Here is a 15,029-nt window from a genome sequence, read left to right as displayed (position 1 = left end):
GAAGATTGAGGCTGGCTGGTTCCAGAAGGGTGCGAGGAACCATTGCCACCCCATGCTGGCCTTGCTGTGTTAGGTGCAGCATTTGTGGAACCCCACGGTGCCCACTGTTTCCCAGCTGCTTGCCCTGGTTTCTTCGACTTCTTCCCTATCGTTTCCCAGCCAGCATCTGTATGCAGGGTAGGATTATGCAGTGACAGATACAACACAACAATCATCTATGAATAATGGTAAGAACTGCACATTCCACTATGGAATTGAATGATGCCAATTAATTAATCATAGTCTGAAATGATGTAGGAGAGCTGCGGGAATTAGGTTGTGAAGTACTTGGAGAAAAAATATTTTAGCCATTCAACATACTGAATAGTGATTTCGCAACTGTCAAGAGTTTTATCAGTAGCTAGTACATTGACCAAAAGGTAGCATGCAGATCTAATTGTCAAGAGATACATGTATTTCATTAAAGGGCCAATACACATTAAGATATTAAGACAGTAATTGGTGCCAAGTGGTGGTGCATGAGCATTTAACATGACATGTTTACAGCTTGTATAGTGTAACAAATTATGGCACTGAGTATTGGACTATGGAAAAAATATGGATAAAAAAGTCGCAAGATGCATACAAACAATGCTACAGTAGGATTAAGATCTAAAGTAGGAGTTGGGTTGGAGTTGCTCTAAGATGCTGTCATCACACAACTGTAACATTTTCATCATGTCTTTTGCTCCAGATTTGTTAAAATGAACAGAGTAACAAACAAGTAGCTAGCATCAACTATGCAACTGACCTTAAGAGTAGATGGATGAATGAATATCAGGCTTGACTAATAACCATGAAAAACTCTACCAAATTCAAAACGCAACTCGGATCCCTATGCAAGGCGTAATCCAAACTCATGAGCAGGTGAACAGAAGCAGAATAATACAAATCGTAAAATGTCACAAGACCAACTGTAGAAAATAGAAGCCAAGACCTAAGAGAGTACGTGTCGATCACAAAAGGCCAGCAAGGCCCTCCAAATATCATAGAACTAAGACAGTAAAAATCACCAGACATTCCTTCCAATAAAACCCCACATATCAACAAGAACTATTTTAATCCCTCAGTTTTTTTTTAGGATAACAGGAAATCCCAGGAATGAGGGTCCATTTTATGCTATTAAAAAGGTCGCTAACAATGCGAAAGGAAGACGCCTAACGAATTCTGCTTCGCAGCCTCGCAGGGAGTAATCAAGAGACACCAAAATCCCCACTAAAACCAACGACAAAAGAGAAAGCGAGAGCAACCCAAAATGATCGATGTGCCCAGCAGATGAACCAAATCGGACGCCCAAACGAACCAACCGATTCAAAGCAGCAGCATTCCCCCCTCGTCCAAAAACGTCAATCGCTCCAGAAGATCAGAACAAAGGACCCGGAATCGAGCAACCCACCCGAGCAGGCAAAACCTCCCTCATCGCGAGCACGCATGCGCGAGACAAATCGTTTCTCGAAACCAAAATCCCCGAACGGCCGCTCTGAACCCTACCCACCCCCTTGTTTGGTTAATCCCCTTGGATTAGCAGAGCAGGGCCTAAACGATCCGGCATTGCACGATTCGTCCACCCACAGACCACGGGGAGGGAAGGGACGGGAGGAGAGGCGGGAGGTGCTCACCGGAGCCGGGAGGCCCGCGGCCGCGGTGATCGCCGGAGCCAGACATCGATCACGCGCCTCCTCTCCGCCCAGCGCAGTGGGGTTTTAGATGGGGAGCGTGACGGTGAGTGGGAAGATGCGCCGCGACTGCTCGTTTCGCCCGCCGCCCGCTCCACCTCCCACTTTGCCGCCGCAGTGTAAAAGTGGGTCCCAGTGTTCAGTTGCACGGGGCTCCCCGCTCCCGGGCTGCGGAGCGGGCCCACCGTATCACGCTTTTCATGTTAACAGTGTTCAGTTGCACTTTGTCATATTGTTTCGTTTCAGTAATTTGCCGACAATATTCAGAGTTCAGATTCTGATGATTTTTTCCACTCAGGGCCACGCCCGAATTCATTACCATGTGAAGTAACGAAATTACAAAGTCTGAATCGTTACCAACGAGTATTTAACATAGGGCTCGGAGGGAAGCGCAACATCCAGCCATCCAGGGGGCGGAGAAGTGGAGGACGGCGCGGATCATAGAGAATCTCGCGGAGGAGAACGAGAAGCCGCCGCCGCCCGCCGGGCGGCGTTGATGGCGAACCAGCAGGGCCTCCTGCTTCCCCTTGCTCCGTATGGTTCACGGCTTACCCGGCTTCGGTGGAGGGCACCAGCGACGGGGAGGCTACGCTGGAACGGCTAGACGGACGCTGCAGAGGCCGCCGCCGCGTCGCGCCGGAGACGAGCGTCGGCGACCGAAGAATGCGTCATTCGGAAGCTTGGGGTCCTGGCTTCGCCGCACTTCACGGTTGTTCCTGCCTCAGATCGACTCCTTGGCGTCATATGGTCTTGCGGAGTAGAAGTAGGTGACTACGAACTGAGAGTATTTTCTCTGAGCTCAGTAACTGCAAAGCAGCTACAGCGTTTGGCGTCATGGAGTCACCATACCTGCACTGAAGCTTCGAATTGTCGGACGGAGTTTGGAAATTTTTTACTCTAAAGATTCTCGAGGTAATGGTCAAACACCTAAGAGAGGAGCTGCAAACTGAGATCTTGTCAAGAGAAGCTCGATGGGGTAATTCTGCAGAATAGATATGCTGCTGAAGCTTGATCCTTCTAGTTTGTTTCTATGCACTGCCGGCTGAAGACACTAAGAATTTGATGTGTTTTGGTGTCGAAATTTTGCTTTCGAGCTGCCATTGTTCATCTCTGCAAGAAGCAGAAATAGCTGGGGCAGGACATGAAAATCACAGTCAGCTCATCGGCATCCAGGAAGCCCTAGGGACTTGCTGGTATCAAGTATGCATTCCCTTTAATGGCACTTCTCCCAATTCTTTACTTACTACAGCTAGATATCATCACAGGACGAACAATATAATAAGAGAGGGAGAGATTTTTATTTCAATCCAAATCCAGCATAGGCCTTGAGAGCATCTTGAGTTGATCATTTTATTTCTTTCTTTCTTTGGCGAGTAGTGTATAGGTTGGAACAAACAATTAACTTACAGCAAAAAAAAAAGAAAGCCTAAGCTATGCCAAGGTTGGGCACTTCAACTGATCCTAGATCAATATCTTATGGCATTTTACTTTTCCAATTTTTTATATGCTTGTATTTTGCATTGGCCATGCAAATATTAGCTAGAGAGAAGGGAGAAGAAAGAAAGAAAGAAAATATAGTTCATAGTACCACCTCCCCTTAATGCAACTTGCAACCACCTATGTATCGTGGGTTCCTTTATGCAATGAAAGAATTAAACAAGCTTCTTAATTCCATTAAGTTGTAAACCTTATACCAAGAATTGAGCAACCAGTTAGCCATGACATCCTGCCACTTTTTTCAGTTGCAAACGTGCAATCCAGCTTTCGGCTACTCAAATTGCAAACAACCATTTAGATAACCTGTGGCATGATCAGCTCGCTTATTTAGACATGCATGCTTAGAGCATCTCCAAGAGTGCCCAATATAAGCTGCTAAAGCTATTTTTTTGAAAACCAACATAAAAACTCTGCTCCAACAGTGGCCGTGGCCAATTTTTCCGCACTGCCCAATCCGAGCGGCTTCTGGGCGTATTTTTCCGCCGGCAGCAGGCACTCCCAATCGAGCGCATGTGGTGCTGAAATCGTCCCGCTTGCGCGCCACATTTCCCCATGCACGCCGTGCCGTGCTCCACGGCGCCGCCGCCGATTATCTGCTCCAGGCGCCGCTTCCGTCTCTCTGCTCCAAGGCACTGCCGCCCGTCATCTGGTACAGACCGCCGCCGCCAGTCATCGGGTACAGGGCACCACCTCCGTCTCTCTGATCCAGGCCGCCGCCGCCGATAATCTACCACAGGGTACCGCCTCCGTCTCACTGCTCCGTGGCGCCGCCGCGGGTCAACTGCCCCAGTGTGCTGCCTCCGTCTCTCTGCTTGCCGCCTGCCGTTTGTGCAGGTGACAGGTATGGTATGCTCTGGCCTTTAACCTTCAAGTGCTACTGACCAAGATAGCTACCTGTTGCTCGTACGATAAAACACTCTGTTCAAGCAAGCTACTTTCTGTGTGGTTTATAATGCGAGTATGCGACTGTAAGTTTTTGAGTTGCTCAAGATACTTGAGATCGAGAACAACAGGATCGTACAGGCATGGCAGCTTGGCTGCAAGGCGCAGCAAGCAACCTATCTGCGAACGCAAGCAGGGACGACGGCAATGGCTGGCCTGGTGGCGCCCTCCATGCCGTACCGGCGAGGCTTTGATCGGATACAGAGGAAGGAGATCCTGCTTGGGATGATGATGTGGCATAATTCAAAATTTTTAGGAACTGAAAAGAGGACCACCGTCGGAGCAATGACTGTTTTCTGTGCCCAAAATTTTTTTGGCAGGTCCCGAATTATTGGGACTAAAAATATCGGGCACTCTTGGAGATGCTCTTATTTGTGGGAACCCTTGTGATATTGATTGAGCTTACGCCTTACTTCTCACAGTCGAATGAAATATAAACCACCAATACCTACGTACTTGTCATTTTGATAGCCTTACATATATCAATATGTCGATGAATTTGGGGTCATGGTAATTATTATAAATAGTGTGACGATGAAATCAAGCCAAGATACAAGCGGCATTAAAGTTTTTTTTCCCTCCGTGCTAAAGAGCTCAATGAGGCATTTATACCGTTTCCATTGGAGCCATATATCAACGGACAACTCTTAGAAAGGTATTTTTCATAGCATACTAAAAATTCATAGTTATATGTTTTTTAGAAAAAATGAAAGAAACAATAGCTTATCTGAACTTTTGAAGTCATATATTCGTACACACTAAAGATACGACAAACATATGAACGGAAGCCATGATTGATATGTCTTCTAGGTAGCCTCGTCTTATAAATGGAACGCCTCTTACGGGGTAGAAGATGGTGACAATCCGGTAGAGGGACCTGGATATTAATTGCTAGACATTTGATTGCATAGCTGAACAGGCCGATAACTGATTGCAAAGGACATGTTGCCTTTACACAAACAACTGAAAACCTCGCGAGGTCGTCGGGCCGCAGCCCAGGCCCGGCCCTGGCGCGGTCGAGCCTCCTAACCGGGCCGGTCCAGAACCATCTGGGCGAAAAGAAAAGAAAAAGCTAACCCACAGCCGCACCCGTCCGATCCACATCCCGAGCCGCGCCTACTCCTCCCACTGACCCCTCGAATCTGTCCCGAAGGGCCGAAAAAAAAAACCGAAGCCGAAAAAGAAAATTCCTCGCCGCCGTCCCTCACGGCGACGGCCACCGCGACCCCGACGACGACCACCATGTCGGCGCCCACCATGCCGGCGTGCGCTCCCGTCCCCACGCTGCGGCCCGACGAGCGGGCCGACCTCCTCTCCCTCCTCGCCGCCGCGGCGCGCCCGCTCGCCGACGTCGTCGCCGACTTCCTCACGCGGTTCCCCCGCGAGCGCCGCCTCCGCGTCGGCGGCGCGCTCTGCTTCCTCCTCGAGGCAAGCCACTGCCCCGCCCCCCTGCCCCTCAACCCCTCTCCTTCGCCCCTCCCCTAGCTCGCTCGCTTGCTTCGTTTCGTCAGATTGGGCGGGGGGCTTTAGCGGCGGGAAACGGATCGGGGACCAGCTTGAGTTGGCTGGGTTAGGGTTTGCGTTGGGTAGTCAGATTCGGTGGGTTTTGCGCTCGCCGTGAGGCTATTTTAGTTCGGGCGTTCAGGCGCGAATCGAGATTAGTTATGCTGCTGCATTCTTGCGATTGCGCGTGCTGAATGGGGTTCAGGCTTCGAATGGACTGGCTGGTTGTTTGATCGAGCTTGACATTTGTCAGTTTTCAAGGCCACTGGCTCGCCATCTTTGGTTTTCGTCGGGATGCCTACTGAATTTTGAATTATTTGAGTTTGACCTGGAATGGATCGCTGGACTTGTAGATTTAGGGCTATTTCTCTGTGTGGCTCTGCTAGTTAGAGCCTTCGAGTTTCTGTGTGGCTTCATGTTGTTAGCTCGATTAGGTTTTTTTGCATTTGTCCTTGGTCAGGCTTTCATACTGACTGGATGCTCAATTTGAATTCATTGCTGTAGCTGCTTTAGTCTCGTTGATGATCTTGAGTCATTGAGGTTTAGTGTTGTGGTTCATGGTGAACTCAAACAAACACCAGTAATGTTTTTTTTTCTCCATCTCTTCTGTTTGCACAATCTTTCACTTGTAGGATGCCATCAGATCAAAAGATCTTTCATAACTTGGTATAAACTCTCTTTTTTTTCCATAGTTCCGTGTTGGCGATGAGGATCACTAGCTTTTAGTTAGATCCATTGCGTGAGCGAGAGGAAGATCAACAGTGCTTGCTTCATAGGTCCACTCTAGTTTTCTTATTGATAAAATGGACCACCCTATTGAACATGATGCTAATGGTTCATGTGACCTGAAACTAGAGTCTGTGTAAGTGTTCATAGCTTGTGAGGAGTAAATGCTACCAAATCGGTGGTGCAAGTATGGCTAATATTTTAGTTTGTTCTACCACCGTCTGGCAGGAACTCTAATCTTTATTTCCAAGAAACCAGGAGCTAGATGAAATTCAAGCTTTGGCTTCCTTTTTTCTTCAATTTCACGATGTGAAAAGACCCTTCACCCTTGAAGGAACATTAAAATTAATCATCTTCATCTCCTATGAAGGTGGATCATGGGTCGTGTTCAGTTCTTTTAGGCCCTTTTGCAAAACTTCAGGCTTATTATTTGATCATTCTCATCTTTCAAGGCTCAATATTTTTGAAAGCAACCATTTTTTTTATTCACAGAACATGCCAAATTTCTTGTTTAAGGAGTTGTCTCAAATTTGTGTGTGTGTGTTGGGGGGGGGGGGTCTGTTGACTTTGAGGTTCTAGATATATAAGTGCTTTCACAGGAACAGTGGTGCAAACCTGATATGTATGTGTTGCCCTTTGACTAGGACAAGAAGATGCTCCATCCTACTGGCCGTTTAATTGCATTTGCAATTCTTCATCAGAGCTATTCCCCCCAGACAGCAAATCCATATGTTCCTATATTGTTAAATGTAAGCTGTAAACCTTACCTTTTCAATTATTCGTGATTTGGATTATGGTGGAAGAATTTCCATTTTTCTTCTTCTTCTGTTCAGAGTACTTAAACATATGTGCAATTGCAATATTCTTCATATATTTTATGATTGGCTGGACATGGACTATTGATATTTTACTTATACCCAATTTGCACATCTTGGGCACTAGTAACCAAACACTTCTCTGAACTGCCAGTGTTTGCTACAGTTTCTGATCCAGTAATGAAGTTCGCATGTGAGGCCATTCTCCTTCAGGAGATGGTTACATGGATCAAAGGTTTAGCCATTTACATTATTCTGACAGAAGAACTCCTTTCTTCTACGAAACCTTCAGCTCCCATTTGGCCAAAGCTTGCCACGTATAAGCTGGATCCTTGCAATTTTTGCTGCATACTTGACAAGCTAGGGTCCACATAAAGGTGTATTATTTTATATTAAGCCCCCAGATTCTATCACTGGAATCTGTTGTTGAGCATCATTAGATTCGGAAATGTTCGGTGGGAATATTCACTTATACTTTAACATGATTCTATTGTCCTTGAATTGTACAACATGATTCCAGCGTCGTTTGGACAATGGATTAAATATTTTTCATGCTTGAAGCCTTAGTTTCTTGTGTTGATTATCCACAGGCAGCCTGCGATGAAACATCAGAGAAATCAGAACGGGCATTTGTCCAACTATTATTGACTTCATCCAGTGGAAACAATAATAATGAGGTCTGTTCTCTTTCTTTGACTTCTTTATAAACACGAGTAGTGCAAAATTTGGTAGGACGTAAGATGACAATACCATAGGCATTGTATTTCTCCTTTCCTTTGCTGACATACATCTACCGATTAAGGGTCATTAGTGTTAAAGTATAAGTGCGCCTTTCCCATCAACTTAGGCTTTTGGGTGCAACTGGCTCGTACATAAAGCTCAAGAATTAGGCACCCCTACTGTGAAATTGTCTGAGATGCAATCAACAGCTTGGTCATTTTATTTTCATTTATCAATTTTGAGAAAGGTAACTGCATAGTTGTAGCTAATTTCGGCAGTGGTCTTTGTTTCTCAGGTCCTGAATCAGTCAGCTGTAGATTACATAAATGGGTCTGTTTCAGCATCTCAGGTGGGCTCTTACTTTGGTAGAAGGTTTTTAAGTTTTGATTAAGGAACTGATCGAATGTAACATTCATACAAGTGTTCACATACTCATCTGTTTGTATAGGCCTTGTTGCCACGGGAACAACTTGAGAAGCAATATTGCAGTAACGGTGTACAGTCTCAACATCAGATTAGTAGTTTCAGGGCTGCTGCTGTTAGAAGTGCTATACCAGATCCAGATGTGCCTCAAAGTTGTGCAAATTCATCAGAGTATGTACGCTTATCTACACCCTCCTTACCTAGATTTATCTTGTGGTGCTTGGAGTTGATTTGCCTACTCTTCTACATTCTCTATTGATTTGTAATCTTATAAGGTCTGCGATATCATTACCTGGAAGCAAACAGAAATCTGCTTCTGATGATAGAGATTCTGCTCTTGCTGGTTTACTCCATGAAAAATCGGGGGGAAGATTGGGTCCTCAGTGGATTCGGCCAACACCCCCAAGACTTCCTGTACTAGACGGGGAGGTAAAATACTTGAGTCAAAAGTTGCATTGTCATATCAGTTTTGTTTCTAAATATAACCTAGTTGTGCTGAACATGCAGCTACAATGGCTGAACCCTGACAATAACCACGAGCTATTATGGGATTATAGCATGTGTGCTGATACGAGTCGAGGGGCTGCTATCCGAGACTTGATTGCAAGAGCCTTAAAAGGTCCACTTGCACCTGCCCAACAGGAGGTTCACTGCTACATTCTAATATTTCTTTTAGATAACAATGGGTGTTCTAGTAAATTGATAAGCACTATATCTAGTTCCTATGATGAGGGTTTCTCTTCTCTTTGTTCCTTATAAAATCTGTAATTTCATTAGCCTCAGTGATGGATAGATTTATTGCACCTAGACTTCATCACCCTTTTTTTCTCATACGCATTCAGTGGTGCATAATATATTTCCAATGGTACATGCCTAATTTGTTCGCAGCTTATTGCAGCAAGTCATAGTAGAACTGGCAAAGGATCCTAAACTGGTTTATTACTGCGGGATGACTCCACAGAAGCTTCCGGTATGAATGCTCTTTAAAAATGGAGTTCTCTATGCTTCTTGTCATTTGGTCTTAGAAGTCAAAATTTATGTATGGTTTCAGGATCTTGTGGAACATAATCCGCTCATTGCTGTTGAGGTCCTTTCGAAGCTAATTAACTCTCCTGACATTGCAGGGTATTTATCTTTTCTTTATCATATGTTTAATTATCATGATCGCCTTCTTCTTGTCCTTTATTTGATTAATAATCTCTGTTTTCTCGTAGTTACTTTGAAGGTCTTGTGCATATGGACATGAGCCTGCATTCTATGGAAGTTGTGAACAGGCTTACCACTGCTGTTGAACTTCCAACAGAGTTTGTCCACGAGTACATCACAAATTGTATCCAATCATGTCAAAGCATTAAGGTTTGTTCTTCTTTTGATTCATTTAATTGAAGTTGATGACAAAAGACATTGACCCACAATTTGTCTAACATCACACCCTAATTGAAGTTGATGGTTAAAGAAATTGAATTTTAATACTTTGTGAATAGTTATACATTCCAGTGGGGGAACTTAACCTTGACTGTATTCCCATGGGAATGTGAGACCTCTACTATGTGCCTGTTGATTACAATGTTTGTAGAAATAAGTGATTTACTGCTACTATTCTGTGAACAAATATCAGTGCTTTTATGATTAGTTATCTAATCACTATATGTAAGAGTGTGAGAGATTTACAGTTCTGTTACATGTTTTACATTATTGCAAAACAAATTCCTGGTGGTTGATTAAAATGTTTTGCTTCACTTATTTAAACTGTGTTTTGCGTATTGGTTAATCTGGGACTTTTCATGGTAATGCTTGAGAAATGTTTTATCATAATGATTCTTTTTATGAGCAGGATAAGTACATGCAAAACAGACTGGTGAGACTAGTATGTGTTTTCCTGCAGAGTCTCATCCGAAACAAGATTATAAATGGTGAGTATATATTGTTCACTTGTATGCTTGACAAAATCATTTTTTGATCTGTGCACTGTGGCTGAAATACTGCGATTTCTGCACTCTTGATCCAAAATGTTAGCTACCTGAAGCTTACGATTTTTGTTCCCTGCTTTGTATCTCGACTGCAATATTTCACTGTACACCTTTACTTTTCGTGCTATACCACTGGTATGCTATTCTTTGTTTGCGCACTTTTCTTGTTGATTATCTTGCCTTTCATTCACCTCAGCATTTTGAAAATGCAAATATTCTTAAACCACTTATTGGCCTACACGGTTAGGACATCCTAAGCTGTCTAATTTGATTTGGAAACCTATGCATATGCAACTGCAGCACTTTTTAAAGCCTTTCTCTTGAATGAATTGCTTGTTTTGTTTTTTGTTTCTACCTTTTTTTGGATGTACTGCCATGCTTATATTGTATGGTCTGAAAATTCTGAACAATATGGGTCTTATAGATCTGGAGGTGCTGTTTGACGATAGCCATCAATGTACTAATATAGTTCCATTTAGTCCAATAATCCTAAAATTACCATTACTGGAATGCAATATGTTTTTTGATAGCTGGTCTGCTGCAGTTTGTACCTCATCAGTTAATAGCTTAGTTTTTTCCCTTGTTTCAAGTGGGTGAGAGATAATTTTGTGCATGTTTCTTTGAGTGCAGTTCAAGATCTTTTCATTGAGGTACAGGCGTTCTGTATTGAATTTTCACGGATAAGGGAAGCAGCTGGTTTATTCCGACTACTCAAATCTTTGGAGTGAAAGGAATTGTATGTTATTACTTACCTCCTCTGTAGTCTGTACAATATTGCATCCTTTTTCCTAATTCTGTACATCTTCATTGCCATGGTTCATTCAATGCCTCAAGGTTGTTGGATGCAATCATGTTCTGTACTGAAATTTTCCATGAAACCTTTTTGGAACTTTATGGACTGTGATAGCATGATGTGATAGAATTGTGCTGATTGTTTGAAATTCCAATTGTCAGATAGACCGGTTGTATCGACATCGAATGTACTTTTCTTGTTCTGGATAGTTCTATGGCCACTCTGGGTGTTCAAGATCACTTGTTACGATATGCACATCATTTCTCGTGGAATCCGTGGCACCCTTACTAATTACCGTGCATACCCTTGAAAGAGTGGTGAAAGAGAATGCCAAGAGCAGAGTCAGCCAGCTAGTCAGATAACATGTGGTATTAATTGTTGGTGCAAATTTAGATCAGTTTGTACTTTGTAGGCTCATTTGTACGGCGATGAATAATGCATGCATGCTTTCTTCAAATCTTCTGTATTTGCATCGTAACTGAAACAATGTTGCAATCTGTTCTCTTGTAGTCTATGAGTGGTGCAAGATAGTTGGATACGTTACCCAGAATTGATTTTCCGTTGTGTGTATATTACATGAGGCATGTCAGCCTTCCACATCAAACTTGGTTGTGTTGTTGGGTAAGTGTAACTTGTGTCAGTTTGAAGCTGTGTACTGGGATGCTACATACGGTTGTAGTATTTTCTCCAGAAGCAGCTGGAATAGCAGCTTTGGAAAAGCAACAAGGCAGGCGGGTCTATAGACAGTATCAAGAAATTCTATGCATTATGTTTCAAAAATGGAACTAGGTGTCGTACTTTCACTCTTATTTTCGAAGTTGCAATATCAGTGAAATAAGAAGTGGATGGATTCATATTTGGTCCCATATTGGATAAGTTCGTTTGGTAGTACTGGTGAGATGACAAATGATCTGATTTTAGATGCCGACCCATGCAGTTGAACTGAACGGAGATACAGTACTTTGCAGCAGGTGTAGTTGCCACAACTACTGCAGGGACGTGATCATGTGATGAGAAAGCTACCTAACGCGTGTATTGGTGCTGGATCCTATATCCTATCTAATCGCTAAAACGAGGTGTATCAAAACTACATATGTACGTATTCTCTAAACAGACCATATATGCTCTTTGAGCCTATGATATGATATCAACTGCTGTCCTCTATGATATCAAAAAAAAAAAAACTGCTGTCCTCTAGGAACCCATGAGTCTGACTGACCATTACCTTTGTTCTTTTTGTTTAACCAGAGCTTATCCATGACAACTTGACAAGTAAACCAATATCAGAAAAGTATATGTTCAGCACGCATTCTACTTTCACAACAGTTAGGACGAATTCACCATTTAGCCTCTCGATTTCATGGCCGTTATTGAGCGTTGACCGTGGTTTTGTCCGGCTGTGTTTAGGAGACTGTTCAGCTAAGAGTGGCTCCGGTGAGAGGCCGCCGCCGGTTGACGTACGTAGGCGACCTCCCGCTTGACCGTCGCCATTGTGCTCCATCTTTGTGCTTTGATGCAGCCTATAGGCTGCGGCCATGCTCCGGCGTGGGTGATGGGTCGCTGCATGGCAGCTGCAGTAGATAGGTGGGGACGACGTCTTCTGGTGTGGTAACAGTCGGGATCCAGAAACTGGCACACAGCAATATAATGCTAAACACAGGCACCCAGCTCCGCAGAGTGCAAATTAGGGGGTGTTTGGATACTGGGTGCTAAACTTTAGCAGTGTCACAACAGATGTTTGGATGCTAATTAGGAGGACTAAACGTGAGCTAATTATAAAACTAATTGCAGAACCCTATGCTAATTCACGAGGCGAATCTATTAAGCCTAATTAATATATCATTAGCAAATGGTTACTGTAGCACCACATTGTCAAATCATGGACTAATTAGGTTTAATAGATTCGTCTCGCGAATTAGACTCCATCTGTGAAATTAGTTTTGTAATTAACCTATATTTAATACTCTTAATTAGCATCCAAACATCCGATGTGACAGGTGCTAAACTTTAGCACGAGGTATTCAAACACCCCCTTACTCAGATCACAAGTTCACAAGAGAATGAAGACGCGCACAGAGAATTGATCAGAAGACGCATGGTGAAGCTGCATCAAGAACAAGGAGATTACCAAATAACTTACTCCAGTTCCCCGTATACAATAATAACCAGAAGAAGAAAAACAGAGAGGGAGGAAGAGCTAATAGCCGGGCTCGTACTCAATCGAGAGCTATATAGCCAGCTGAATCATCAAGGCAGATACAAATACCAATCGCTAAGAATAATCGCCGGCGCGTCACGCATCACGAGGAGGCCGCGCCGGCGACGTCGTAGCCGCGGCAGCGCGGGCTCTCGGCGAAGTCGCGGAGCGGGAACGAGGTGGCGACGGGTCCGATGTAGAAGCTGAGGTTATCGCCGGCGCGGTCGACCTCGCCGACGCCGAGCCAGAGGAACACCACCTTGACGCTGATCCCCTGCAGCGCCGTAAGCGAGCCGGCGGCCACCGAGCCGGAGACACGCGCCTCGTAGCGGACCAGCCACCGCCTCGCCAGCAGGAACTCGCACGGCCGCGGGAAGTACACCTCGAAGGTGCCGTCCGGGTGGAGCGCGTACCCCTGCACGCCCGCCGGCAGGATGCCCCGCGGGAAGTTGTACCGCTCCAGCATCTCGTACGCCGTCGGCGTCGTCCCGTTGCCGCCGGTGCCGGCAGCGGCGGCCGCCGCCGCCTTGGCCGCGACGGCCGTGGCCGCGAGGAGCAGCAGCAGCAGGAGGGGGTAGGTGGTGGCGGCCATGGAGGAGGAGGCTCTTGGGTTGAACGGCTCCTCCTTTATGAATTCCTAGCTGGCGGCTCTGCGTACTTGTCCTTGGGCAAGGCCTGTGGCTTTGTAGCTTCCTATTGGATGGATCGGTCTGCATATTCTTGTGATCTCAACTTGTTGGTTTGGGTCGTGATGAATTGGTGTTTAAGCTGGGCAACATTTGACTAAGCATAGAAATGCTTCTTCTGCTCAAGAATGCTTAGTAAATTTGGTGAGAATGATAGAATTGACCAATCCTTCATTGAAGAGGCTGGCTGTACTTGTCACGGAGAGGCTGTGTCTATGTTAGCAATTTGGGACTGCGAGTCTCTATCTCCTTTTTTTGGGTTTACAAGTTAATGCACGCCATCTTATTTGTTTTATTTTTTTGAAAATTAATCTCGACCTGTTCGCTTCAGCAGTCGGCTTATCAGTGACCAAACAGTGTTTTTCTCTCACAACAAATCAGCCGTTTCAGCTTTTCAGCCGGCTTATAAGCTGAAGCGAACAGGCCCCTTACTTGTTTTCTCCGATTGGACTATGCTAATAGGCAATGGCGGGCGATGGGCGGCATGCATGAACAGTGGTATCGTGTGGCTCATTTTTATGAAATGAATAGAGTGCGCGCTATATTAAAATCCATCGAGCACCGCCAGTGACGGTTGTTTTTTTCTAACATCAATGTCAACGCAATTAGCACGATGTATTTGTTTACGATGCACTTGTGCGTGAGTTTAATGGCAAAGCACATGGACGAGCATGGATTGTTCTTGCCAAACTTACAATAGTAGTATGCAAGTTTGTTACAGTTGTTTTTTTTATGTCATCGATGAAGGTTTGAGTGGGCCAGAGGCATGCCTATGCGATGCTGATGCATAAGGATGGGTACAGTTCAAGAAAAGAAAAGGAATGCAAGGTAGGATGGAACCTATCCATTTGCAAGTTGGAACATTTGGGACAAGGACGTCTAAACTTGTTTAGTTAGAAAGAGAGCCACATCAAATAAAAACATCGTCCATGAACGGCATCCATCAGCACTAAACTACTCCTTTTTTAATTAAAAAATGAGAGTAATTCTGATAAGCAACGAACTGCTGATGGTGTCAAAATGTATATCAAAATTATTACGC

General features: G+C 44.6%; 2 protein-coding genes across 3 annotated transcripts; one reads left to right on the top strand and one right to left on the bottom strand.

Moving 5' to 3' along the window:
* Positions 1–5,255: 5,255 nt before the first annotated feature.
* On the top strand, positions 5,256–11,679 carry LOC101783044 (CCR4-NOT transcription complex subunit 11). 2 transcript variants are annotated; one of them, XM_004977095.2, is made up of 13 exons: positions 5,256–5,582; positions 7,028–7,132; positions 7,789–7,875; positions 8,214–8,267; positions 8,367–8,512; positions 8,617–8,770; positions 8,849–8,986; positions 9,240–9,311; positions 9,393–9,466; positions 9,556–9,697; positions 10,176–10,254; positions 10,942–11,047; positions 11,270–11,679. In XM_004977095.2, exons 1-12 carry the CDS (start codon positions 5,397–5,399, stop codon positions 11,037–11,039), a joined length of 1,335 nt encoding a protein of 444 aa, XP_004977152.1. In that variant the 5' UTR covers positions 5,256–5,396; the 3' UTR covers positions 11,040–11,047; positions 11,270–11,679. The 2 variants fall into 2 exon arrangements, with proteins under 2 accessions (XP_004977152.1, XP_004977151.1); XM_004977094.2 differs by having other exon boundaries at positions 11,266–11,679.
* Positions 11,680–13,184: 1,505 nt separating this feature from the next.
* Positions 13,185–14,196, bottom strand: LOC101782632. Its single transcript, XM_004977092.2, has one exon. It carries the CDS (start codon positions 13,891–13,893, stop codon positions 13,405–13,407), a length of 489 nt encoding a protein of 162 aa, XP_004977149.1. The 5' UTR covers positions 13,894–14,196; the 3' UTR covers positions 13,185–13,404.
* Between the last annotated feature and the right edge of the window lie 833 nt (positions 14,197–15,029).

This window comes from Setaria italica, chromosome VII, assembly GCF_000263155.2.
Source record: "Setaria italica strain Yugu1 chromosome VII, Setaria_italica_v2.0, whole genome shotgun sequence".
Lineage (NCBI taxonomy): Eukaryota > Viridiplantae > Streptophyta > Magnoliopsida > Poales > Poaceae > Setaria > Setaria italica.
Note: the sequence above shows the minus strand (reverse complement) of the source record. Positions and strands in the feature narration are given on the sequence as shown.